General features: G+C 39.5%; 1 protein-coding gene and 1 long non-coding RNA gene across 16 annotated transcripts in view; one reads left to right on the top strand and one right to left on the bottom strand.

Moving 5' to 3' along the window:
* macf1a (microtubule actin crosslinking factor 1a) overlaps positions 1-25,068 on the top strand; it is a 235,337-nt gene that overhangs the window by 1,519 nt on the left and 208,750 nt on the right. For 14 of the 15 annotated variants that reach the window (XM_038724193.1, XM_038724189.1, XM_038724202.1 and 11 more), the window contains exon 2: positions 11,356-11,591. In XM_038724193.1, coding sequence (XP_038580121.1) covers positions 11,369-11,591 — 223 coding nt within the window. In that variant the 5' untranslated portion in view covers positions 11,356-11,368. Of the gene's footprint in view, positions 1-11,355; positions 11,592-23,884; positions 24,428-25,068 lie in introns of those variants that run through there. The other variant, XM_038724194.1, reaches the window with a different exon arrangement.
* Positions 22,140-23,875, bottom strand: LOC119906815. The gene is made up of 2 exons (XR_005445041.1): positions 23,422-23,875; positions 22,140-22,561 (listed from the first exon to the last, which is right to left on the bottom strand). It is a non-coding gene; the product is annotated as an uncharacterized LOC119906815 (long non-coding RNA).

The following is a 25,068-nucleotide window of genomic DNA, read 5'->3' as shown; positions in this document are numbered from 1 at the left end:
TAAGGAAGAACACTAGTTATGGAACACTAGTTATGGTTGTAATTTAATTTAATCATAAGTTTCTTTTGAGATGGCATCATGATCTTTGAATTCTGTTTCATTCTTTTTGCTCACGCTACTGCCAAAAAACAGTCTACTACCAAAATATACTACATTTACAATAAAATACAACATAAATCGCAGCCTTTTTTTCATTTGGAGAATTTAAAATATCTAGATTCCACAAAAAAAGAGAAAAGTTTAAACAACTGATATAGTTTTTTGTAACATAAATATTTCTTTTTTCTTTAATAATCTTTTTACCCATCAGATTTGTTTGGGAACCACTGGACTAATACACTGAACATTTCAGCACTATTTTTATGTCTTTCTATCTGTGGTTTTGTTTTTCTGTCTGTGGTTCTGTTTGTCTGTTGTTCTGTTTGTCTGTCTGTGGTTCTGTTTGTCTGTCTGTCATTCTGTTTGTCTGTTGTTCTGTTTGTCTGTCTGTGGTTCTGTTTGTCTGTCTGTCATTCTGTTTGTTTGTCTGTCTGTCTGTCATTCTGTTTTTCTGTCTGTCATTCTGTCTGTCTGTGGTTCTATTTGTCTGTCTGTTGTTCTGTTTGTCTATATGTGGTTCTGTTTGTCTGTCTGCGGTTCTGTTTGTTTGTCTGTCTGTCATTCTGTTTGTCTGTCTGTTGTTCTGTTTGTCTGTCTGTGGTTCTTTTTGTTTGTCTGTCTGTCTGTGGTTCTGTGTGTCTGTCTGTTGTTCTGTTTGTCTGTCTGTCATTCTGTTTGTCTGTCTGTTGTTCTGTTTGTCTGTCTGTGGTTCTGTTTGTCTGTCTGTCATTCTGTTTGTCTGTCTGTGGTTCTGTTTGTCTGTTTGTCTGTCTGTGGTTCTGTTTGTCTGTCTGTGGTTCTGTTTGTTTGTCTGTCTGTTGTTCTGTTTGTCTGTTGTTCTGTTTGTCTGTTGTTCTGTTTGTCTGTCTGTGGTTCTGTTTGTCTGTCTGTCATTCTGTTTGTCTGTCTGTGGTTCTGTTTGTCTGTCTGTGGTTCTTTTTGTTTGTCTGTCTGTCTGTGGTTCTGTGTGTCTGTCTGTGGTTCTGTTTGTCTGTCTGTCATTCTGTTTGTCTGTCTGTTGTTCTGTTTTTCTGTCTGTGGTTCTGTTTGTCTGTCTGTGGTTCTGCTTGTTTGTCTGTCTGTCATTCTGTTTGTCTGTCTGTGGTTCTTTTTGTCTGTCTGTGGTTCTTTTTGTTTGTCTGTCTGTCTGTGGTTCTGTTTGTCTGTCTGTCATTCTGTTTGTCTGTCTGTCATTCTGTCTGTCTGTGGTTCTATTTGTCTGTCTGTTGTTCTGTTTGTCTGTTGTTCTGTTTGTCTATCTGTGGTTCTGTTTGTCTGTCTGCGGTTCTGTTTGTTTGTTTGTCTGTCTGTCATTCTGTTTGTCTGTCTGTTGTTCTGTTTGTCTGTCTGTGGTTCTTTTTGTTTGTCTGTCTGTGGTTCTGTTTGTTTGTCTGTCTGTTGTTCTGTTTGTCTGTTGTTCTGTTTGTCTGTCTGTGGTTCTGTTTGTCTGTCTGTCATTCTGTTTGTCTGTCTGTGGTTCTGTTTGTCTGTCTGTGGTTCTTTTTGTTTGTCTGTCTGTCTGTGGTTCTGTGTGTCTGTCTGTGGTTCTGTTTGTCTGTCTGTCATTCTGTTTGTCTGTCTGTTGTTCTGTTTGTCTGTCTGTGGTTCTGTTTGTCTGTCTGTGGTTCTGCTTGTTTGTCTGTCTGTCATTCTGTTTGTCTGTCTGTGGTTCTGTTTGTCTGTCTGTGGTTCTTTTGTTTGTCTGTCTGTCTGTGGTTCTGTGTGTCTGTCTGTCATTCTGTTTGTCTGTCTGTCATTCTGTTTGTCTGTCTGTTGTTATGTTTGTCTGTCTGTAGTTCTGTTTGTCTGTCTGTCATTCTGTTTGTCTGTCTGTGGTTCTGTCATTCTGTTTGTCTGTCTGTCATTCTGTTTGTCTGTCTGTCATTCTGTTTGTCTGTCTGTGGTTCTTTTTGTTTGTCTGTCTGTCTGTGGTTCTGTCTGTCTGTGGTTCTGTTTGTCTGTCTGTTGTTCTGTTTGTCTGTCTGTGGTTCTGTTTGTCTGTCTGTGGTTCTGTTTGTCTGTCTGTTGTTCTGTTTGTCTATCTGTGGTTCTGTTTGTTTGTCTGTCTGTCTGTCATTCTGTTTGTCTGTCTGTGGTTCTGTTTGTCTGTCTGTGGTTCTGTTTGTCTGTCTGTCGTTCTGTTTGTCTGTCTGTTGTTCTGTTTGTCTATCTGTGGTTCTGTTTGTTTGTCTGTCTGTCTGTCATTCTGTTTGTCTATCTGTGGTTCTGTTTGTTTGTCTGTCTGTTGTTCTGTTTGTCTGTCTGTGGTTCTGTTTGTCTGTCTGTCATTCTGTTTGTCTGTCTGTTGTTCTGTTTGTCTGTCTGTCATTCTGTTTGTCTGTCTGTTGTTCTGTTTGTCTGTCTGTCATTCTGTTTGTCTGTCTGTCATTCTGTTTGTCTATCTGTGGTTCTGTTTGTTTGTCTGTCTGTTGTTCTGTTTGTCTGTCTGTGGTTCTGTTTGTCTGTCTGTCATTCTGTTTGTCTGTCTGTGGTTCTGTTTGTCTGTCTGTCATTCTGTTTGTCTAGCCAACAGCCTGAGTTGGTGTGCTCTCCCTGCAGCTCGTTGGTATGCATACAGCATGTTATCATGAATGAATGAAGAAAAACAAGTGAGACAGCAAGAAACGGAAAGAGAGATTTCTGTGTGTGTAAGATGGCAGGAGATGATGACTCCATTCTGCTCTTCTTTTTCCTTATATCTCTCTGTCCTATCTTATCCATTGTGTAACCCACAAACTTGTCTTTCTTTTTCGCTTCATTTCTGTCTCTCTCACTCTGCCTCTAGTGTTCCACTTCTTTCGCTCTCACTTTAATTAACTCTCTCTCTGTCCAGTCAGAGTAATGAGCTACATTGTTGTTGGCATGCCAGCACAGTTTGTCTCTGTGTGTTTACATATGCATGCCTTTCTATGAGTGTGTGCTGTATGCATGTGTCTTATGTATGAGAGAGTGTGTGTGTGTGTGTGTGTGTGTGTGTGTGTGTGTGTGTGAGTCTAGCCATTAATTTGTCTGGTCAGTCAGTGTGTTACTCATCATGACTGAGGGCTGCGTTTTAAGGGGAGGCGTTGCTGATTCATCCTCACACTGTACTTACTATCTACACTTTCAATAACTAAAATAACACATGTGCTTTAAATATGTCATTTATAAGTGTAAGATAAAGATACTTGACCCAGGCAGGAATGTTTAGAGGAAGATCAGAGAAAGACATGAAGTAATGTATTATCAGTTTAAAAGACTAGAGTTTGCTTTCTTGCTGAAAGTTTAACAAGAAGATCAATACCACTCTCACAGGTCTGTGTAATACTGCATTACAGTTTTTCTCAGTCGCTTTGGTGCATTTCTCGATTCATCCTTAACATTTGCAAAACAGTAAGTGCATTTCTCGAAACTGGTAGTACAAACGGCACAACACAGTGGGTTACCTGCAAAAGCCCATAACTTGCTCAAAATCCTTAGTCTATCTCTCAAAAGCAAATCTTTATGTCATTGAACTTGTCAGTGCCATCAGAACGACAAGTCCTTGTGTCTTGTTTATGAACAAGCAAGTCAAAATGTTTAGCCATCTTGTCAATATAACAGTGTACTCTGTAACTATTTTCTGATGTACATTTTGGCTAAGATTTTAATGACAATGATTAAAAATGCACAAGGCTGCACTTTTTTTACATTTTCTCCTGATTTTGAAATAACCATAATGGTAATTATAGTGTGATACACATTACTGTAAAGCACATGCTGGACTATGTGCGTTCTTGGTCCACATCCATCAACCTATGGACTTTTCATTTCCCCATTATTCCCAGGCAGAGGAAATTCCTTCTCATTCAGGGGAATCCATGTAACGTTACACATTTCCTGACGACTTTCGGAACCTTTGAAATAGCCGTCGGGAAATGTGTGATTGGATTCCCCTCAATCTCTTTATAACAACTTTGCTGAAGAGGATAATATGCACAAAAGAAGAAAAAGAAAGTCAACAAGAACAGGAATCAAACTAATCAAACTGAGCCCTGTGCTCTACCAACTGAGCTAACCAGTGACACTTGTAATTGCTTTGAAATTATCCTAAAGAAACACACCTGCCAGCCCCTGTATTCAGCTATGGTTTGTTATCTCGTGATCACGAGAAAATTAATTATCCCGTTCTCAGGGGAAAACAACACTCGTTATATATATATACACACACATATATATTAATGCTCACTGTGTATTGTTACTGTTTCCTGGTATTGAGTATTGGTATGAGTGTTGCTATTGTAATGTTGTTGTGGTCTATTCTTACTTTGTTTATGGAACAACATTTCGTTTAGCTACAGTATATACTTGTAGGCAAAGGATATGAATAAAGTATTTTAACTTTGATTTTTGAAAATGTGTTTGAAAACCATTTTGCATGCAGTGACAAATGCAATGAACTTATGCCTTGATGTTCTGGGGGTAAGATTGTTCAACAGAGACTGGTATAATTCATTGTGATCAGCAGGACATAAGCAATTGATAATGTAGGAAACAGCAGACAATTGTACATAATCATTTGCATCAGTGTGTCAAGTCATTTGCAATTTGTTCAAAACATTGAGAAAGTGCTTTTATGATGTGCACAAGTCACGAGATGATGTGGAGGTTGAACAGTTAGTTTTGAGAATTTCAATTCTGATCTGAGAAATGCACCAAAGCGACTGAGAAAAACTGTAACACTATGTGGGCAGAATGTGAAGAACAGGAAAAACAGCTTTTTTCCAAGATTGCTGATTACCTCATATACACCAAGTTAATAGTTACTTTTGATCTGGTACCTATTTGTTCCGAAATAACAAGTGAAACATGATAAAAACAAACAAGTATAGTATAGGTCCTTTTAAATTAGCTGAGTTGACTGTTAATATTTAGATGTAACTGTCAGCTTTACAACCATATATCAGACCGGGCCATCCGTCATCAAGCAGCAAGCGCCAAGGCAGTGCCCCCTGTTTAGGGCCAGAAAACAGGAAAATGATGAAAAGCTGTTGTGTAGAAGGTTGTAAAACAAACAAATCCAGATCTGATCTGAGGCATAAAGGATACTTGAATATTCAGTGATGTTAGGTAGTGTGGTAAATGATGCCGTGACAGTTACTACTGATGGATAACAAGTGTGAGTGGGAGGCTGCTGGAGTACACTCATACAGTAATTATTAGACATGTCTATAAAACAAAGGTTTGGTTAGCATGAAATGAAAGCACACACACACACACACCTGTCAATTGGTTTCTAACCCTTCAAAAAAGATTAATTCAAAATATCTGTTCACTGTTTGTAGACACTTCCTGTAGTTCTTTTCACCATGTGGGAGATATTGTCACTGACAGAAATTGTCTTGGCTGCTTGTAATTACGGTTGGAACAATTTGATGTCAGCGCAGCATAAGTATGGAGCGGGGCCGCCAGGAGGGAATTAGCTTTGCTTAGCACAAAGACTGGAAGCAGCTTAGCTTGGCTTTGTCCAAATATATAAATATAGTGTCTTGAGTGTTTAAACCGTAACAAATTGTGGTTGTGCAGGGAGTTACGTTAGCCAGCTTCCTTTTTTTATTCTAAGTTGGCATTTAATCACTTCCTGCTTCTAGCTCCACCATAGCGTACAGACATGAGTGTGATATCAATCCATCCATCCATCGTCAACCGCTTATCTGCGTACAGGGTCGCGGGGGCTGGAGCCAATCCCAGCTGACATCGGGCGAAAGGCGGCGTACACCCTGGACAGGTCGCCAGTCCATCGCAGGACGAGTGTGATATTGTTCTTTTTATTAAAATCTTGGCAAGAAAGTGAAAAGGTGCATTTCTGTGTATATATCTGTGCGGCAAATATGCAGCTAGAACAAGGAGGTGACTAACCTAGCTTAGCATAAAGACTGGGGGAAACAGCTAGCTAACGTCGGCTAACACTGGCTGGGCAGCTCTGGATGCACACTGTAGCCTCAATCAGATGTGTTTTCTACTCAGGTAGCTCTATGTTATGGAGACCAAAATTGAGCATTATGTGTGTCTGTTGAGCATGAATGTCAATGAAACTCCCACCAGCGGCTCGTATGCTGCTCTGGAATGACATGCACTGGCAGTTACAGCCGTTACTCTGCAAATGTCTGGTTGTCTCTCTCTCTGACTCTCTGACCTTTTTTCTTTTCCTGTCTTCTCCTTTCTCTCCTTAATATGTTGCTCAGATTCTCACTGCTACCTCTACATCTCTGTCTCCCCCTCTCTGTTTCATGCCACTGCTGCCCTTTTTCCTCTTCTTTTGTGTCATGCACTCACACACACATATGCAAACACACACACTCTGCTCAGGCTAAGCTGTGGGAACAGACCGTGCTCATGTAAATCCTGACTGTGAGTTATAAATCAAGGCCAGTCAAGCATCCAGCATCCCTATATGATCTGATTCAGCTGCTGCACACTGTCACAGGAAGAGCCAAGATCCAGGCATGAATATGTTTGTGTGTGTGTGAAACATATTTACTTGCCTAAATGTGTGCTTGTCAGTATTTAAAGTAGTTCTGAAATGATTAGTTGAGTAATTGATAGATTGATCGAGAGAAAATGAATCAAGAACAATTTAGTTTGCACCTTTTATCAAACACAAATGTCAAATATTCATGGATTCCACCTTCTCAAATGTTGAGGATTTGCTGCTTTTCTTCATTTAATCGAATTGTAAATGGAACATTTTTGAGTTTTAGACTGTTGGTCAAACTAAATAAGCTGTTTAAAGACGATTTGTCATGATTTTGTAACACAGTGTAGTTTAAAGGATTAGTCGCTTAATGAAAAATAGTAGATTCACCAGCTGAAAATTAAATAACTGCCCTGGTCAGTCAAGTAAAAAAGGCTGACTCCAGGAGACTTGAGCATTTTTCAGTATTTTGTGACATTTTATAAACTACCAATAGTCTAAACCAAATGTCTAACTAAAAGACCAAAAAAGATGAATCTAAAACTCAAACTATTAGCCACTTCATTACCGACAGGAAAACAGCATCGATTTGGATACATTTTGAATTGTTGAAAGTTATTCTTCAATTAAAAAAAAAAAAAAATCACTTCCAGCTGATCATATAAGTGAATATTTCTTTGTTTGCTCTGATAATAAACTGGATGTCTTTGGCTTTTGGACTGATTATTAGACAATACCAACAATTTCAAGATGTAACCTTTGGAGTCTGGGAACTTTAATTTGTCAATTTTTTTAAAAATAGTATAGAAGTAATAATTAAGTTAACAGTTAATAAAAATAATCACCCTTTAATAAATGTTCCTACGGGACTAAGGAACATCTGATGACCATATGTTTTAAGATTTTAAGAAATCACAAAAACAAAGCAATGCATTGCTGACATTAAGCTGGGAGCAAAGTAACTGTTTCTGAGTGTGTGTTTCTTGCTGTGACTGTGAGTAAAAAAGCCTCTGTGAGGGTCTCATCATGCAGGAAGTGATCTCACTCTCTCACATCACTTCTCCAGTGTTTCAGCTGGTATTTTCTTTTTTCTTCAAAGATCTCTTTTTCCTTTCGCAGAGCTGTAATGACACGGTGTGGCTTTGAAGCTTCCATTCGGGCTCTATTTATAAAACCGCTAGTTGCAGTGGCACTGACTCACTGTCAGCAAGCAGCAGGGAAACTGACTTTACACACACACACACACAAACAGAGAAACACCAGGACCAGGACAGAGAGACACAGACTTATACACTCAACTATACACCAGAGAACCGCAAAGGATTCAGGGAAGGATTTAACCCCTTCCTAGGAGTGTTGCTGTGGAGACGGGTATTCAGGAAGTGGGGTTTTGCCAGCGGTGTAGCCAGGGGCCAGCAGCAGGGGGAGGAGGATTTTTGGCTGCAGTAGCACAGATGGAAATCACAGCCGTTGTGTTGGACTCATTCGTCGTACACAGAAACATTCCCACCCTGTGGCCGCCACTCAGATCACTCCACAGTTAAGTCTGCTGCAACCTCGGGGTGAATAAAGACATATCTGCTGTTAGGAACCTTTTGGCAGCCAGCAAAAGTTAGTCAGTCTGCAAAGTGCTGACAGTTTAGGGGGTTAAGCTGGTTGTTTGCTGAGAGGAGTTTCTTAGGAGCCAGAGTGGCCGTTTGTTAATGGATGAATTGTGAAACAAAACAGATGGATACTGGTGGATTTGTAGACTTTTATTCTGCCAATTTTGTGGAAACAAAACTGAAAATTCATCAGTAGATATTTAAAACTAATAGATTATCCAAGAATTCTTCAAACACTCAAAATTAATGTCGGTCGCAACTATAATCACCGTTGTGTACAGAAAAAAAAATTGTTTTAGTCCTATAGAACTTTTTCAAGGCATTTTGACATGTTACAGTGGGAAAAGGCAGATGTAAATAGTAAAATGAACGATTGCTGAAATCCATTTAGCTGCTTCAATTTCAGGCTCCTGGTGATGTGTATGCTTGACTTACTAATCATTAATGTTATAAATAACACTTGTGCTTAGTCTGCTGTAACAAGTCAAATGCTGCCATGTTGCTTTAAGAAACTTCTAAGATAAGTTAATCTGCATGTGAAGATGTTGTCTCGGACGTCTGATGTTGTTTTTTAAAGTCAAATTATTGCTCCTTAATTGCAAATTATGGACATATTACTGCTGACTATTTTTCGAATTAATGCTGTAGGGTCATTTACTTCTTTTTTTCCAGATAGCTATTGGTTTTGGATAAATTAGGAGAATCTTAAAATGTGTTTGTGTTGTTTAATAAAACATTGCATTGCATTTTGTTAATAATAAGTTTGGTTACGCATAATTGTTGTAATTGAAGACTGATTGGAGAGGTTGGCAATACTTTGGAAGTTGGAACGATAGTATAACTTACAGACAAGATGTTTGCTTTTTCAGTTTTCAGGCATGGTTTATAGAATATTTCATAAAAAGGATGTCCATGCAGTCTTAGAAGGATCTACTTTTTAAGAAATTGCTGTGAAGCTATTTCAACTTATTTGACAATATACAGCGGAGAGTAAAATAAAGTGTAGGAAAGAGATGTTGTGCACAAAGTCTGTAAGCTGGATTCAACTTCATGGTAACAGCAGCACAAGGCAGACAATCACTAACTTGCTGAACTCCTGGGACGCCATGTGGAGCTGTAATACAAGAGCCAGTAACAGCCAATTCATTCTCTCAGGATTGGAATTGATTTTATGATGCTGTGATGGACGGATCAGTGCATCAGGTCCACACACACACACACACACGCTTCTCTGTAGTGGGTATGCTTACAGTAAATACTTACTATCACTAATTCTTCTTCATTATAACAAGTACGTATTGAACCGAGAGTAAAGATGCATGAGCAACAGATAGAGAGAGGAAGAAAAGGACGTAAAAGACATAGTGAAAGTGAGATGAAGAAAGAGAAAGTAAGCTCTCTTCTGTCTTCCCAGCATATTGACTTTTCTTTAAAAATAGAAACTCTATGCAAGCTTTGAAAGCTCATCCCTCTCTCCCTCTTTAGTCTTGTCTCAGCCAAGTCTATTGAATAGTCACTGTTTAGAAATCCCCTCTTTTCCATCCCTCCATCCAAGCACAGAGCCGTCTTTCTTCCATATCATCAATAAATTAGATTGAAGAAGGACGTGTTGTGTCCAGACCTCATTGATAAAATGCTGAACTAACTTTTACCTGTCTTGTTGTGTGTTTGAGTGATCTTAGCATGAACACACAAACACATTACCCTTTAACTGCCTTTCATTTTGTCAAAGCCTTAAAAGTTCTTTGCAGCTTCAAACCACATTATCTGACTGTAATGTAACTGTAACGATATTGTGTAGTTTGGCGTGTGGTTTTTATGTCAGTTTTATATTCAGACTAAAAATCTGCTTTTTTGAAAGAGTAACTGTACACCTAAAATTAATTTGACTGAGTTAGACTTAGAAGTGAAACCAAATCACCATACTAGAAAAACACTTGTTAAATGTTATCAAATGAATGTTTGTTGATATGTAAAAGCAAATGCTTGTGTTTAATCTGTATCAACTACACTAAGTGTCCACAGTTATGTTAGCGGCTCTGTGAGGCTATAGACAGATGTGCTTTAAACTAAATGCTAATGTCAGTGTGCTAACATGATCACAATGCTAACAGACGGATTTTTGGCGTGTATAATGTTCACCGTAAGGAGGTTCGGTGGTGCAGTGGTTAGCGCTGTCACCTCACAGCAAGAAGGTTGTGGGTTCAAACCCCGGTTGCCCCGGCCTTTCTGTATGGAGTTTGCATGTTCTCCCCATGTCCGCGTGGGTTCTCTCAAGCTTCCTCCCACCATCCAAAGCCATTAGGTTAGGTTAATTGGTGTCTCTGAAATTGTCCTTAGGTGTGGGTGTGTGTGTGTGGCTCTGTGATGGACTGATGACCTGTCCAGGGTGTGTACCCCGCCTTTCACCCGATGTCAGCTGGGATTGGCTCCTGCGTACACAGGATAAGTGGGTGACGATGGATGGATAATGTTCACCATCCTATTTTAGCGTGCGCAAAACTTCTTGAGATATTTCAGTGAAGCACAGACCGACCAACATGTCCACACAGAGCCTCGTCACTACAATGGCCAAAAATTGTGAAAAGGAATGTCGGGAACTATGCAGCTGATTAATTTACTGCAGTGATGGGAAAATATGTAAGTCAGGTATATCAATCATTTTCAAATAGGTTGTTATGTTATAGGCTAAGGTTTGTTTGGCTCTTTTTTTTAATTAAATTGTATCCATGTTTTAACTTAAAGTTACTCAACACACCATTGGTCCTCTAAGCTGGCCTCTGTCATCTGTACCATGATCTCTGCTGTCATGTGCTCTCTTCCTCTTTCGTCTCCTCCTTAGAGCTCTTCAGTAGTTTCCTCTGGCCTCCAAACTCTTTAACGTTGTCTAGACACGATGACTAACTTAACCTAGTTGTTTCTCTCCTCCTTTTCGTCTTTTTGATCACTGCTTTATAACTGTTGTGCTGTTACGGTGAATGTTTGCATCATTCATGACCCCTGTGTGATTACAGTTTAAACCAGCAATGAATTATACAGTGTCTCCACTTGGTCTAAAGCTCCTTCTTCTCTTTCCCTGAAATTCTTCTTCCTCCTCCCTTCTTTTGACCTTCTTTCTTTCCCTTCCCCCACTGCTCTACATCCCTCTCTCCTTCCATCCCTCAATCTATCCTCCCTTGATCTCTCTCCTTCTCTTCCTCATCCCGGTCCTCCCTGCAGCCCCTAAAGTGAGATGGAGTCGTCGGATGATGACACTCTAAGCGAGCGCTCTTGCGCCAGCGAGCCGTCCTTCCGTAGCGAGCGTTCAGGGGGGTCGTTGTCCCCGTGTCCATCAGGATCTGTGGGGCCGCCCGGAGACACTTTGCCGTGGAACCTGTCCAAACATGAGAGGAGAAAGAGGAAAAGCCAGGACTCGGTGCTGGACCCGGCAGAGAGGGCGGTGGTTCGTGTTGCAGGTAAGGGAAACAATCTCACACTGGCAATAAGTCTTAAGTCCCTCTGTCTTTTGATACGTTCAGTGTGCCTTTGAGCAAACTAAGCACTGCCAGTCTGCTGCTGTTGAGTGGAGCTGCTGAGTGGCAAAATGTCGAAGACTCTAGTTGTTGTGGGAAGCTTCCAGTGGAAGATGTGTGTAAGAGTGTGAAACAGGATGTTGCTGGAAGAGTGAACGTGCCCAGGGGAAAAGAGTCTAGGCAATGCATCAGGGCATTTAAATTTATGCTAAAATCCATCTGAAGGGAGGTAACAACTGACAGAAGCCAAGAAAAGTAACGTCTGTTAAACTTTTCTGAGAAAAAGAGTTGATGTCTTAGTGATTTTTGTTCAGTGAACCTAAACCCTCACTATATGAGAGAAGATCAAAGAAAGAACTTTAACCCACTGCATCACTTTTTGTCCAGCAGCACACGTACAAAAAAAGATGTTGCATCTAGACGCCCTATGATTTACAGATGACGCTTACCACAAATAGTTCATGTGAGAATTGCAAAGGAGAATATGTTGCAAAGAAAGGTAGATAATTAGAGTACCTGTGCCTGTGGTGAGCTAACAGAAAATAAGATAAGAGAGAAGGAGGTGGTGCATCTCCTGCTCTAAAGTACAGAAACTCACATCTTTGTTACTCAAAAGACAGAAACAAAAAGCAGAATTTGTGTTGTTACTGACATTAGTGTTAGATGATAAAAACATTTTATCTTGTATTCTAGCCACAGCAGCAGCATGTGTCCATTTTGCATGCTGACATTTTCTTGGGTACTCATGTGTCATCGTGGATCTTCTATCTGGCTTTGATTAAAGGTGCACATGCTTGAAAAAAGCTCTGTCTTCTGAAAAAACCCTGGTCATTAAATGTCACAGAGATGGGAGGAAAATCTGGCCACGGTATCTTATATTTATAACTGGGATAAAAACACTTCATGCTATCCTGACACATGGATGACTATCCTCCCTCTTTCTCTTTTTTCCTCTCATACTCGCTGTAACAGAAGATGGAGGAGAAATGTAGGTTACTCGGTTCTCTGGAGAAGCCAGGGTTCTCCTGCTCATGTAATGATACCCGAGTAGCAGGCTAATAGCTTTCCCTCTTTTAGCGGAGTGAGGGAAGACGTCCAGCTTGATAGCTGAGACACGTGATGTGGTTTTAGTCCTGTGGCATTTTTTCACTCATATCATCATCATCTCATAATTGTGCTGATTATTTACTGTTTGATGCTTTTATCACATTAGTGTATGTAGTGGATGGATGTTCTGAATATCAAATTGATTTGTTAAGTGCCATCATGCTTTAAAGGGAATTTAGGAATGACCTTCTATAGAAAGAAACCCAGAAGTTCCATGTTTTCACATTTTAGCTGTAGTTACAGTTTGTGTGAACAGACACACCTGGAAACATATCTAGGGCACAATAAATCAAAAGAAGTGACTCTAAACTGGCGTTTTGTAGACATTTGCATCTCTACTAAGTATAAATTGGTCTGCCATCGAGATTTTCTCAGATTGTTTTGGGTTGTGTTAACAGGATTGTTGAGATATGTAATCTTGATCTATCAAGTATTCAGTTCACTGAATGAAAGTAATGAAAGTTTTTGTCTTCTTCTGACACCCCTTTTTAACCTTTTTTATGTGAGAAATAAACTGTTATAAAGTGGCAGCACTGCTATAATACCTAATACCCCAAACATTGTAAATGCTAGTTGCATGGGAAGTGATGGGTTGGAGTGTTGAAGGAAGGAGGCGATGACAAGACAGTAAAAGCCTACTTTATAGAAGCAGCATGTAGGACAGGACGGAGTGAAGGGGTTGATGTCATTGCTTAGATCATGGCGATAGAGAGATTTCTGTGTGTGTTATGTTTGTATGTGTATTTTAACGCTTGTATAGTGAACATATGTGGGATATACAGATGTATTTACTGCACTGGAAGTATTTCCAGATCTACAGCATTAATGTTTTGGGGTCTCTAAGCTTCTGTATCTGTTCCAAGAGAAGCCTGTGTGGTGTTTCTGGGATATCTGGCTTTACAGTCAGCTAAATTTATGGCTTGTTAAAGTCTCATTTTTCCTAAATCCGTCTGTAAATGTTTGAAGGGAAGATTTTGAGTTTTCTGCGAACCGTAACGTCATGTGGTGTAACGAAGAAGTGGTGTAAGTGCGTTTAAGTGTGTGTCTGGTCGTTTTTTTGTATTTGCATGAAGAAAAAATAGGTTTATGTAGGGACATGATGACTTAATCTCTCCAAACAGGCAAGACGTTCCCTGGCTGAGCGAAAGTGAAATTAGCAAAATTAGACGTACATGTTGACACTCTCTTTGTGCTGGACTCAGAAAATGCGTGATGAAGAGAAGATGAGAGAGAGTGCACACATTTGTGGAGGAGAGTGCATGTGAATGTTAAAGTGTCTATTTCTGGAACTGTGCTAGTGTGTTTGTCACATACACACACATGTACACGTGCAATGAGTTTTAAAGTGGGATGATAATAGATAAAGGAGATAAAAGGCAGTTTGCGGTTGAAAAAAACAGTGAAAGATCTACATAAAGCGAAAACTTAGCTTGTCACTTACAGAAAAAATCATACTAACAACAACTTGAACAAAGCAACCTCATAAAATTACCAAACATAAAATGTAATCACCCATAAGTTACAGACACAATTATAGCTTGGCCTATTGAGGCAACATTTAACACATCCAACAAAGACTGTAAAAACAGTCTAATTTTGTAGAATGACATGACTTTCCTCACCAGCTGAAATTAAATTCAGTTTGCTTGCTAATAAACCATTTCCACAAGCAATGTGAAATTTTGAGAAATGGTAAATTGAAAATACAATCCTCCAGAGCACTGACACTAGCTACACGCTAACTTAATTGTCCTCAGATCTCTTTCTGGCGTTGACACGTGATGGCTCTTGACTGTTTACATGTGAAAGACTAATTACAACCAGACCTGAGGAGGGATGTGGAATTTGATGTCATAAAGAGGTTTGGCGTCACTTTTATGTCCTGTGGTCATCTCTTTTACTGCATTAACGTCTCAGCACAAAATGTGTCAACATTAATTCTTCCATAATTGTTCTGACCCAAGAAATCAATCTATATTAAGTTGAATCATACATACATCTTTCCAATTTAAAGGCCTGCTTTTCTCAGTGAATCCATCTGACACTGCTGCTGGCAGATGTGAGGTGGCAAATAAATTTAAATGATCTCATATGATGTGTTTTTAATGAGCACTCTGTGAGCCAAATGGCTCCTCTTTTTAAATGTCTGTTAGATGAACATGTGGCATGTTGTAGAAATTCACGGCTGTGCCACAGTTTGGACGCCAGGAGTTTGTGTGTGAGCTAAACACATAATAAAGGACAGTCCTGAAAGAGTGAAGAGAAAAGAACATTTAAGAATCATTATTTCCAATTATTAAAAGAAACAGTTTGACAGGGAGGATTCCTGGCACCACCCATTGGGCTGAGTCAGCAAGTCAGACTTGTTTGTGTGGAGATCGTTCTGTTCTGATGGCAGCAGGTGGCGGCTGAGTTGACGTTGGCGCCACCACAAACCACCCAGGGGTTTTAACACAGGCGACACCTTGCAAACACTGCCAGTATTCTGCTTTGTGAAATCTTCTCTCCACCTGCAAACATTTCTTAAAGCTGCTGATTTGTAGAATTAATACTATTCAGTGCATGTTTAGAGTCATTGTTTTCCCAAAATTAGATATATAATAAATGCAACAAGTGAAATTTAACATGTTGCACAACTCTGCTTCCTTTATTAACAATTAATATAATAATTTATAATAATATTATTAACCACTCATTATTTATTATTATATTGAACTTTTGGGGGTGGGGGTTAAGTCCAATAGGGTTAATGGAGAAACTAGATCTGAAGCTGCAAGTTTAACTGTCCCTACTTGCTGTGAGTAGTCTGTGAGTGAGTAGTCTTCAACAGACTTATTTAGGAATATGCACCACGCGAACACTTTAAAAACACAAATATTAACTTATGTAATTCAGATCAATTTGCTTTTGAGACAGGGCTCTTCTAGAAAACACGGCCTCAAGATTAAGTAATAATGGATCTGATTAAAGGCTCTTATCATTTTAGTTGATATTTAATTTAATGATGCATATTCAGAGACAAATTTACAATTAATTGAATAATATAACACATACAATGAACCTGTCCACCCACCAACACCCCTAAAGCTTTTTTGTTTAATCACAAATATCAAAATACAAAAACGAAAGTATAAAAATGAAAAGTTGTGGAGTTATGTGCCAGAATATTTTTTTGCCAGGAACAGTGACTTCATGAAGTCTCCGCAAGTTACTTTTGGACAGAGCCAGGCTAGCTGTTTCCCCCTGCCTCTGTCTTTATGCTTCAGATGTAGAGCACAGATATGAGAGTAGTATCTCATCTAACGCTTGGCAAGAATAAGAATATTCCCCAAAATGTTGAACTATTCTTTTGAAATAGCGATAGGGAATGAAAGGGGTGTGATACTGCGTTCTTCTTGATTTATCCTCTTTATCTATTTAGACATTAAACCAGCAGAGTAAAGCAGGAGTCTCTCTGTAATCGTGACGCTGCCAAATTTGCTCCGCAAGCTACAGAGTGATTCAACCTAAGCTCGTGTTTCTGGTAACATCCACTATTTCCCAGGCGTGTCAAGTGCTCACTCAGGCGTGAAGGCTATTGTGATGATATTTCATTTTACATAATATGGCCTATGTGTTTACATTGACCTCAATTTTCCTTTCAGGCAGAGGCCGGAATGTGGAATATGAATACATTAGGCTGCTTGAGCCAATAGGCTGCCTGGTTTACAGCCAAGTTACAATATTTAGAATGAGTTTAACATCAAACAATTGTTTATTGATTAGGTAGAATTAAAGGGACCAAAAGGAGCACAGAGACTTCTCTTCTGTCTGGACCATTTAATTGATTATAGAAAGTATTGAAATAAACGTAAGAGGAGGGAAAAGTTTCTCTCTTGCAAGAGAGAAGAAAGTTGAGGCAGAAGTTATGCAAGGAGAGAGTGCAAACATGAGGAGCTTTGTGGAGAGATGAGTTTTGACTTCACCCTGGAGAGGATAATGAGAGACGCTGCTGTCCTGACTGAACCCTGTTATTCAGCCTCTCTGGACTGCTCTGCCTGCTGAGCATGAATGTCAAAGAAACCTCCCAACAGCTGCTGGCTCTTCCGTTTATGTTAGTGAGAGTTTGAAGATTTACCTCTTGAATTAGAAATTGAAGTGAGATTTAGCCCTACACGTATGGAGAGAAACTAGTATCAATACTGGTGACAAATGGGTGTGTCATGATCAACAATACAAAGACATACAACCCACCTTGAATAAATATCATTATTCAACATACATATTTCCAACTTCAAGTGTATCAACCTAATAACATTTGATTTTAAAAGCTCTATGTGCACATAAATGTCTAAAAAATATTGGGGATTTCTTTACCGATTGTTGAATGTGTGTGCACAGATCACCTCACACCTGGACTGGAGCACAGTCGGTAGAGTGCCTGCCCCATGTGCAAGGCTTAGTCCTAGTAGCTACGGGCTCAGTTTCGATTCCATTTGCAGTTTGTCTTTCCCTAATTTCTAACTTCTTTCTGTGTCCTATCCAAATAAAGGCTAAAAAGCCCCCCAAAATAATAATTTTTAAAAATGTTGCATTTAAGTGCAGTTTGAAAACTCAGACACCCAGACTTTTCAGTGCATTCATGTGGAATATAAAGTTGGAAAGACATCAGTTTCAAAAGCTTTTTAACATTTTGTAAAATTAGTCCAGTTGCTTTATTCAATTGGGGTTGTTTTTATTTCTAAAGTTTTTTCTAAACATTTATACAAACTGCATCTGTGAATCTTGTAGATCATGAAACATGCATTTATTGCCAGTATTGAGACTAATTTCTCTTCAGATAGATGATCTGCAAGCAACATAAAGCGGACATAAAGCACATTAATCTGTAATGTGTTTTAGACTTGTGTGACTGTACATATCTGTGTGTATGGGTGTATATATTTTGGTGAAAGGATAAAAAAGAAAAAAGAAAAAGGAAGTGGTAAAACTGAAAAATAAAACAATATATTTTAATAATACTTTTCTCAGCAAAATAAGACAAAAACTCATTATGACACAAGTATGCGTGATGCACCATATCTAGCTGTGTGTGCATGTGTGTCAGACTGCAGTACTCCTAATCTATCCACGTGAACATCAGGACCCCAGACGTCTGTGCCTGCATGTAACTTAGGCGCCCGCCGTCCTGCCTGCTGCTGTTCCTTCCACATTTCTTTTTCTACGGGCGACTGAAAGGAAGCCTCGCCCCGAAGCTGAGGCCATTCCCCTGTTGCCATGACGACGTGGTCTCCTCTGTTTCCATGGTTATTAAAGGCGAGGAGAAGCAATGGCGCCGGGGTGAGAGAGACCGACACTGGGTATAAAAGGGAAGGCAAAACAAATAGTGAAAGAGAGGGTGTCAGAATTTTAATTTGAAGTGGGAAAAAAGAGAAGGGAGTTTGTAAAAGAAAAGAGAGGGGGGAGTGAATGATTGAGTCGGTGAAAAAGGTAATGAAGAGAGGGAAGAAATAGAGTTGGAGAAAGATGGGGATGAGGTAATGGGGAGATGAGGGAGTGGAGGAACAGGAGGGCAAAGTTTAAAGAGGATGGGAAAAGAAAAGGAAATAAATGATGACCTTTAGATAAGGACGAGGGTGAGGGAGGCCATAAAAATGAAAGAGATGGATTAACAGAAAGAGGGAGTGAATCAGTGAATCACTGAAAACTTAAGAGAGATGGACAAGAGAAAATGGGTTGAGGGAGTGAAACTGAAAGAAAAACAAGGTGAAACAGGAAATGGAGGAAAATGGGTGCTGATGTTGAAAGAGAAAGAGACTGAAAGAGAGAAAGTGTGTGAGAGAGTGGGAGTTAAAAAGGACAAGATAAGAACAATGGAAAGAAAGATTAAGATGCGAGGGACTGACTGAAAGCCAAAATGAGGAAGAGGTCGAATGAGAGACCATGAAAGAAAAGTGCTAGCAGAAACAAAACTGAGACAGTATGTGGAGAGAGAAAGAGAAAAAGACCTTGAGGGAAGTTAAAAGTGGGACAAAGGGAGGTGTGTTCATTTAAAAAGTCTTCAGTTTAATGCCACTTATGTTTAAAATGTCAATGGAACAACCAAAAAAAGAATTAAAAACTTTTGAGGATGTACAGAGAAGTGGCGTACAAATTTTTCTTACACATGCTGATTTATTATTGCACTACAGAGGCTGACATATTCAGATTTTTAGTCCCTAGTATGGGTGAAGCTCCAAAAACACTGGAAGCAGATAAAGTCTAAGAGGATAGTCTAGACTATATGGTATAATCTATCTGTCAGACGTTTTCAAAGCGGGGAGGCCAACAGTTTTCGACTTTTGAAACCCCTGTTTTTTTATAAATTCCAAGGTAAACCAAAGTAGATTAAGTCAATATAAATACAGCTGTTTATCCAAATTTCATACCCTTGTTTCAGGCTATAGTTGTAAAGTGGTGATATAATGCTGAACATACTGTATTTAGAGCTTGCAGTTTGGTGCTCCTTGCTGAAACACAGCTGACTTTGTTTACATGTTGATTTATTGGATTGCAGACGTCACATTGATTATCAGCATTCCTTAATCAACCCTGCATTATTCTGAGGCTATTTTAAATGTTCACATTGGCATTTGAAACTATAATTGAGTTTGCAGTCCTTTATGAAAGTTAGACTGTTACTAAGAATCTTAGAATTTTATAAAACCACATAAGACGTTAATCCAAGTCACACACATTTTAATTATTTTATTCAATCTCCTGCTCATTCCTGGTTATTTGGGGCACTGAGGTACTTTATTAGGCTGTAATTCATACAAAAATGCAGGCGTGGATAATCAGATCACATTGTTTGATGTTAGAGATATCTTTTTATTTTTGGCTGTTTTTTAGATTTGCTGAAATGAGTTGTAAAAGTTAGAAGGTACAGGGGTGTTATGCTGATGTGTTGAGGACTGTATGTCCTTTTGGCTCACAGAGCACATTCATTGTGCAGCTGGACTCTGCATGACAGCACTGACACACAACAGCATGCACACACACACACACACACACACACACATACATGCAAACAGGAGGAGACACACTGCAGAAACAAACCAGTGGGAGTGACAGATAGATTCAGACAGTGAAAGATGACTCAGTACATTGTCTGCCCTCTCTTCAGCCAACATTAAAGGTTAATTTTGGTATTTTTTACCCTGGGTCCTATTTTCACATATTTTGATGTCAAAATGACTAGTAGGTTTAAATCTTTTGGAATCCGTGCAGTAAGATAAGATGAGATAAGATAAGATAAGCTATAACTTTATTAATCCCCCATAGGGGAAATTTAGGTTGACATAGCAGCAATGTAAAGCAGGAATGTAAAAGGACAGATGCTGTATTGTAGAATCGGTTACATTCAATGTAGATGTATAAATATATATACCCTGAAAACACACAAACAGCAGCAGCTGGCTCCCAACTGAAGCCATTTAGGCTTACTGCACAGATTCCAAAACTTTTGTTTCATTCATTTTGACCCAAAAATATGTGAAATAGGGCCCAGGTTTAGAAATATCGAAATTGCTCTTTAATACATATATATTTTACTTTTATTTTATAATTATTTTTTTATTTACAATGAATATCCTGAGGCGATAAAAAATGAAAAGACATGACATGTAAATGAAAGAACATAAACGGAAGAAAGAAAGTTCTGTAAGGCCAAGTTTGAGTCAGAGTTTACTGTAATTTCCATTGTCCACCACTAGGTGTGGGTTTTCACACAACAGGTTGTCCTTGTTCTTGAGGGACCTTTGTCCTTCGTAGATACCACCTGCTTTGTTTGTCATTTTACCAGATGACTGGTAAAAGATGTTAAAAACACTTGCTTTGACTGATATCTTAGGATGCATGTTTATATAGTGTATAAGGCATTTTTCTCCAACTGTTTCATGAACTGCAGAAAATGACATGAGACCTTGAGACCAGGGTCACAACAACCTCCTTCTTGTTTGTATGACGTCTGTGTGTGTATTTGTTTGTGGGTGTGTGAGTGTCACGAGGTTGCAGATGGCCTGTTTTGCTTTCATTGGGAAACTTTTGTACCCCACACTTGCCTTGACATTGGACACTGTGTGTGTATATATGTGAGTGTGAGTGTGAATGTGTGCCAGATTTAGATCCCCAAGGTGTTTGTTTGTATTTCCGCTGGAGTGTTGCTAATGTGACGTGTGAGTCCTGTAATGAGGGGTGAGTGAGGGTGAGGAGACACAAAGAGGACATTAAAAATAATGGAAGAGAGGAAGGAGTGAAAAGAATATCCTGATGCTTAATTACTGGTAATTCTTATTGTAAACACCTAGACGCTAAATGACTGGAAGCATTTAAGACATATCTTTAATACTCTTACAGTTATACATTGAAACCACATTTCCCATAATCCTGTTGTAGCAAACAAGCTCTAATTTCTAGCTTTAACTCCATCTGTTATCTTGAGAAATGTTCTGTTTTGTGCTTTGAGCGTTTCTGCAATGTAGAGGATGGTAGAGGCTGTTAGCTTCTTGGTTTGTTTGTGTGTGTGACATGATGAATACACTGTGTGCTTTCCATACTGGTTTAATCACTGACACTTAAGTCACTTTAATCTCATTTTTCCTTTCCCCGTTACACCCTTCTTCTATTTTATCTTGTTAGAAGTAGGAGGCTGTGTGTGTGGGTGCATGGATACTGGAAATTATTATTTATACCTAATGCCAAATCTGTTACAGCAGCAGTGCCCCACAGCATTACAGACACATATTATAGACACATGCAAGCGGACATCAATACACACACATAGGCTCGGTTTGGTACAAAAAAATAGATGGATTAAAGGCAGAAGCAAGAAAGATAGTGAAACTCAAAAACAGAAAATTATGTTTGGCTGTTGCTTCCTCTCTTTGTCCTCTTGGTAACACCCCCACTGTCATGGTTTGCTTAGATCTTTGAGATAATGTGGCAAAGTAAACTTGTCAGTAGAGTGACAGAGTAGTGGGATAGGTTTTCTAGTAAGCAAGAATCTTAATGGCAGCTAATTAGAGCCCAATGTTCATTCCTGTTAAAACCTTGATTATTTCTTTATATACACTTAGTGGAAACTTTGTTAGGTACACCAAAAATTCTTACTTAATAATATTCTGCTTTTGTTTACATTGTTAGAAATGTAAAAATATAATTATACATATAATATATTTAACACGTTTTTGACAATGTAAATAAAAAGAACAATATAGGCATCATAAAAGTAGCCTTTATAGCAGAATAGTTGTATTGGATTGCATTAGTTTTTACAGGTGTACCTATTAAAGTGGCCACTGACTGTATATACGTTTAACTACAAAGTTGAGGTGTACTTTGTACATAAAGAGACCAGACAGCAGGAAGTGTTGAAAGCAGGAGATCAAATCCAGCCCACACAGACAGGATCTGAAAGTCAATGCAGAGATTTGAAAGCTGTCTGCCTTGCCATTCATGCTTCTTTATTTGTTTTGCGATCTAATATTGATTTCAGTCCGACAGAAATCCACATTCAACCTTTGTCAAAAAAAGGTGTATACATGACGTCTCCTGCTCTTCCAACTATACAATCTCTATTTTCCAGTGAGAGAAATATACACATAAATATACTCTTTTCTAGAGGCAGGATGGACCTGACATTGTGTTTTATGTGTCTCTGTAAGATTAAATAACATAATCTCTAGATCATTTCAATGAGGCTGCTTTATGAGCGTGGACCTCAGGATGATGGCGTGCTGAGATTATCCACTGGTGGTGTTTCACTCACTAGGACCGGGCAGATTCACCTATCATCAAACACAGAGATTCACTTGTGACAAGAAGTATCGTCTATAAGCAGGGGTCAAATAGAGTGTGCATATTGACATATTTCCTTCTTTGTATCTGAGTTGCCTTATATGGTTTTGGCTGAGAATGAGTCTGTGATTGCATTTCTTCTAGATAGAAATATACATTCAGTTAGCCTTTAGATGGCAGTGTGCTCCAATAATTCCAGCTCATCCACCACCACACAAACAGTGTTGAGCAAGTTCCAGATGTAAAGACCTCTTTTAAAATATTTTATGAAACGTTTTGGTCTGTAGTCATAATTGCGCTTTGAATAAGAAAGTAACTTTAGATGTTGCTTATGTAGTAGCCCATGTTTCTACCAAGTTAATTCTTAAACTGTTAGCCAATTTTAATGGAGGTTCAGTCCATCATTACTTTGTCATAGGATAAAAGTGATCACTCAGAATAAATGTGTACACATATAGGCCTATGTGTATTGAATTAACATCTCTGTTTGAGTGGACCCAAACTATACCAAGTAAATGCAAATCACCTTTATGAAGCATCTAGCCTAACGTTACTGTACTTTTAATATATTTATCCCCTCATTTAGTCACGTTTTCCAGTAATTTATCACATGTATGAAGTCATGTAATGAACTAATAGTTCGGTAATACGGGTTTAGCTCCATCACCATCGACCTTAAAAAAATCCCAAATATAGCCGTTATACCCGCCATGTTGTGTTACCCATCGTTCAACTGTCTCTGCTACATAACTGAAGCTAACGGAAATAAACCGTTAATGACCATTAGTAATTGTATAACGTGCAGTGAATTGGTTTAAAGAACATAATGACAGTATTGTTAGTAACCTACTTTTTGACCTAGGCAGGGGGTTTAATAGTTTATCCGTCACCGAGCCGAGCTCACCATGTGGGGGCGCTCCAGCTCCATTTCCCACCGGCAGCCATGTAAGATAGCTAGCTCCTTCCCACCGGCTCCTGAAATTCCTGTGGCGGTGGTTCCTGGCGTGGCCGGTAGAGAGGGATGGAAGACAGCCACTGCAGGAAGAAACGAGAAACCTGAGCAAAAGAAGGAGAGAAACATTCACATTCACACTCACACGGAGGCAGAGGCAGAGACCGCAAAGCCTCGGATAGAAGCGGCCATTACGGCTGGGAAGCATGCTGGGAGCTCGGGCGGCTCGCCGACACAGCCTGGGATAGGAAGCCCGAGTCCGGATACGGTGTCGCCTGGAGCACCGCCGATTTGGAGACGGAAACAGACCCACTGCCCCCCTCTACGGACACTCATCTGGTGTGTGTAGGATATGCTCCCTCCCTCACGCTCACACAGGAGGCACAAAAAGCACCAGTCGCCGGGTGAAAGCTGATATTGAAGGAGGGACTGGTCGGAGCTGTGTGTTTCCGCACACACATATAAACAGACGGCGATAATGGATAGATAGCGTTTATGAAACCTTCATTCAAGTAGATAGTGGCGTCTTTAACATTATATTTTCATAAATACGTAAGGCTGTTGTTGTCCTTTTTTATTCTCTTAAGTATCCCTAAGGATTATCTAACCCTGCTTGGAAGTGAGCTAACGTTACTAGGCTTTTTTAGTGTACGCCAATGCATCAAATTCACTAGTTTCACACAAGGTGGTGTTGAATTGGACGCCGACAAGAAGAAGGAGCCGGAGCAGGACGCGCAGCAGCGGACCGGGTCACTGCGGTAGTCTGCAGGCCGACCCCTCTCTATTCTCAAGCCGGTTTGCAGAGCCACCATGGCCGGGTTCATACCGGGTCTGCTGCCAACAAACCATTCCCAGGAGAAGGAATTCGCCCAGGCATACGAGGATGTGCTGGAGAGATATAAAGGTAAAGGGAAAAGTGGGACAAGTGTTGTACAGTGTACAGAACCTTAAAATGATTTAAGAGGATGCACACTAATGTCACAGTGAAGTTTGACATCTATATAAACCAAGATAAGAGAGAGAGATAATTTATTAAAGTCACAAGATGATGACTTAACTTTCTGTTGCCCATTTGAGGCACATGCATATGGCCCTCTGGTAATATTGCAGGAATGTTGGTGTTTTTTGTCCAGGGATGAAAGGAATTTGATGAAAAGACTTCAAACATAGGGCACAGAGTGTGTCTGAGAGTGTAAGTTGATCTTTGGGAAGGCAGCCAGTTTCATAATCTGGATTGTTTCATTGTTGATATTTTGGATAAACAAAGCAGGGCTTCCAGCTCTGCCACATTATTTGCTGGGTAGGGGCAAATTGCATGCCTTGACTCCCTTGTAATCACTTATGTGCTCGGGAGACACCAGAGGAAGCAGTTTTATGAAGTCCCCCAGCCTGCCAGAGTCAGGGAATTTTCCCCACATGGCCTCATGTTTCGCCTTGTGTTTGCTGTTTGTGCTGTAAATATCAAAGCTGCTGCTCTGCAAGTCACTGGAAAGGTTGGGTGTGTCTCTGATGGCGTTTCTAGATGAGATGAGAAAACAAACCTTT

This window comes from Micropterus salmoides, unplaced genomic scaffold (genome assembly GCF_014851395.1).
Source record: "Micropterus salmoides isolate LMB-PRFRI ecotype aquatic unplaced genomic scaffold, ASM1485139v1 Ms_hic_scaffold_17, whole genome shotgun sequence".
NCBI lineage: Eukaryota > Metazoa > Chordata > Actinopteri > Centrarchiformes > Centrarchidae > Micropterus > Micropterus salmoides.
This window is presented reverse-complemented; position numbering and strand designations above follow the sequence as displayed.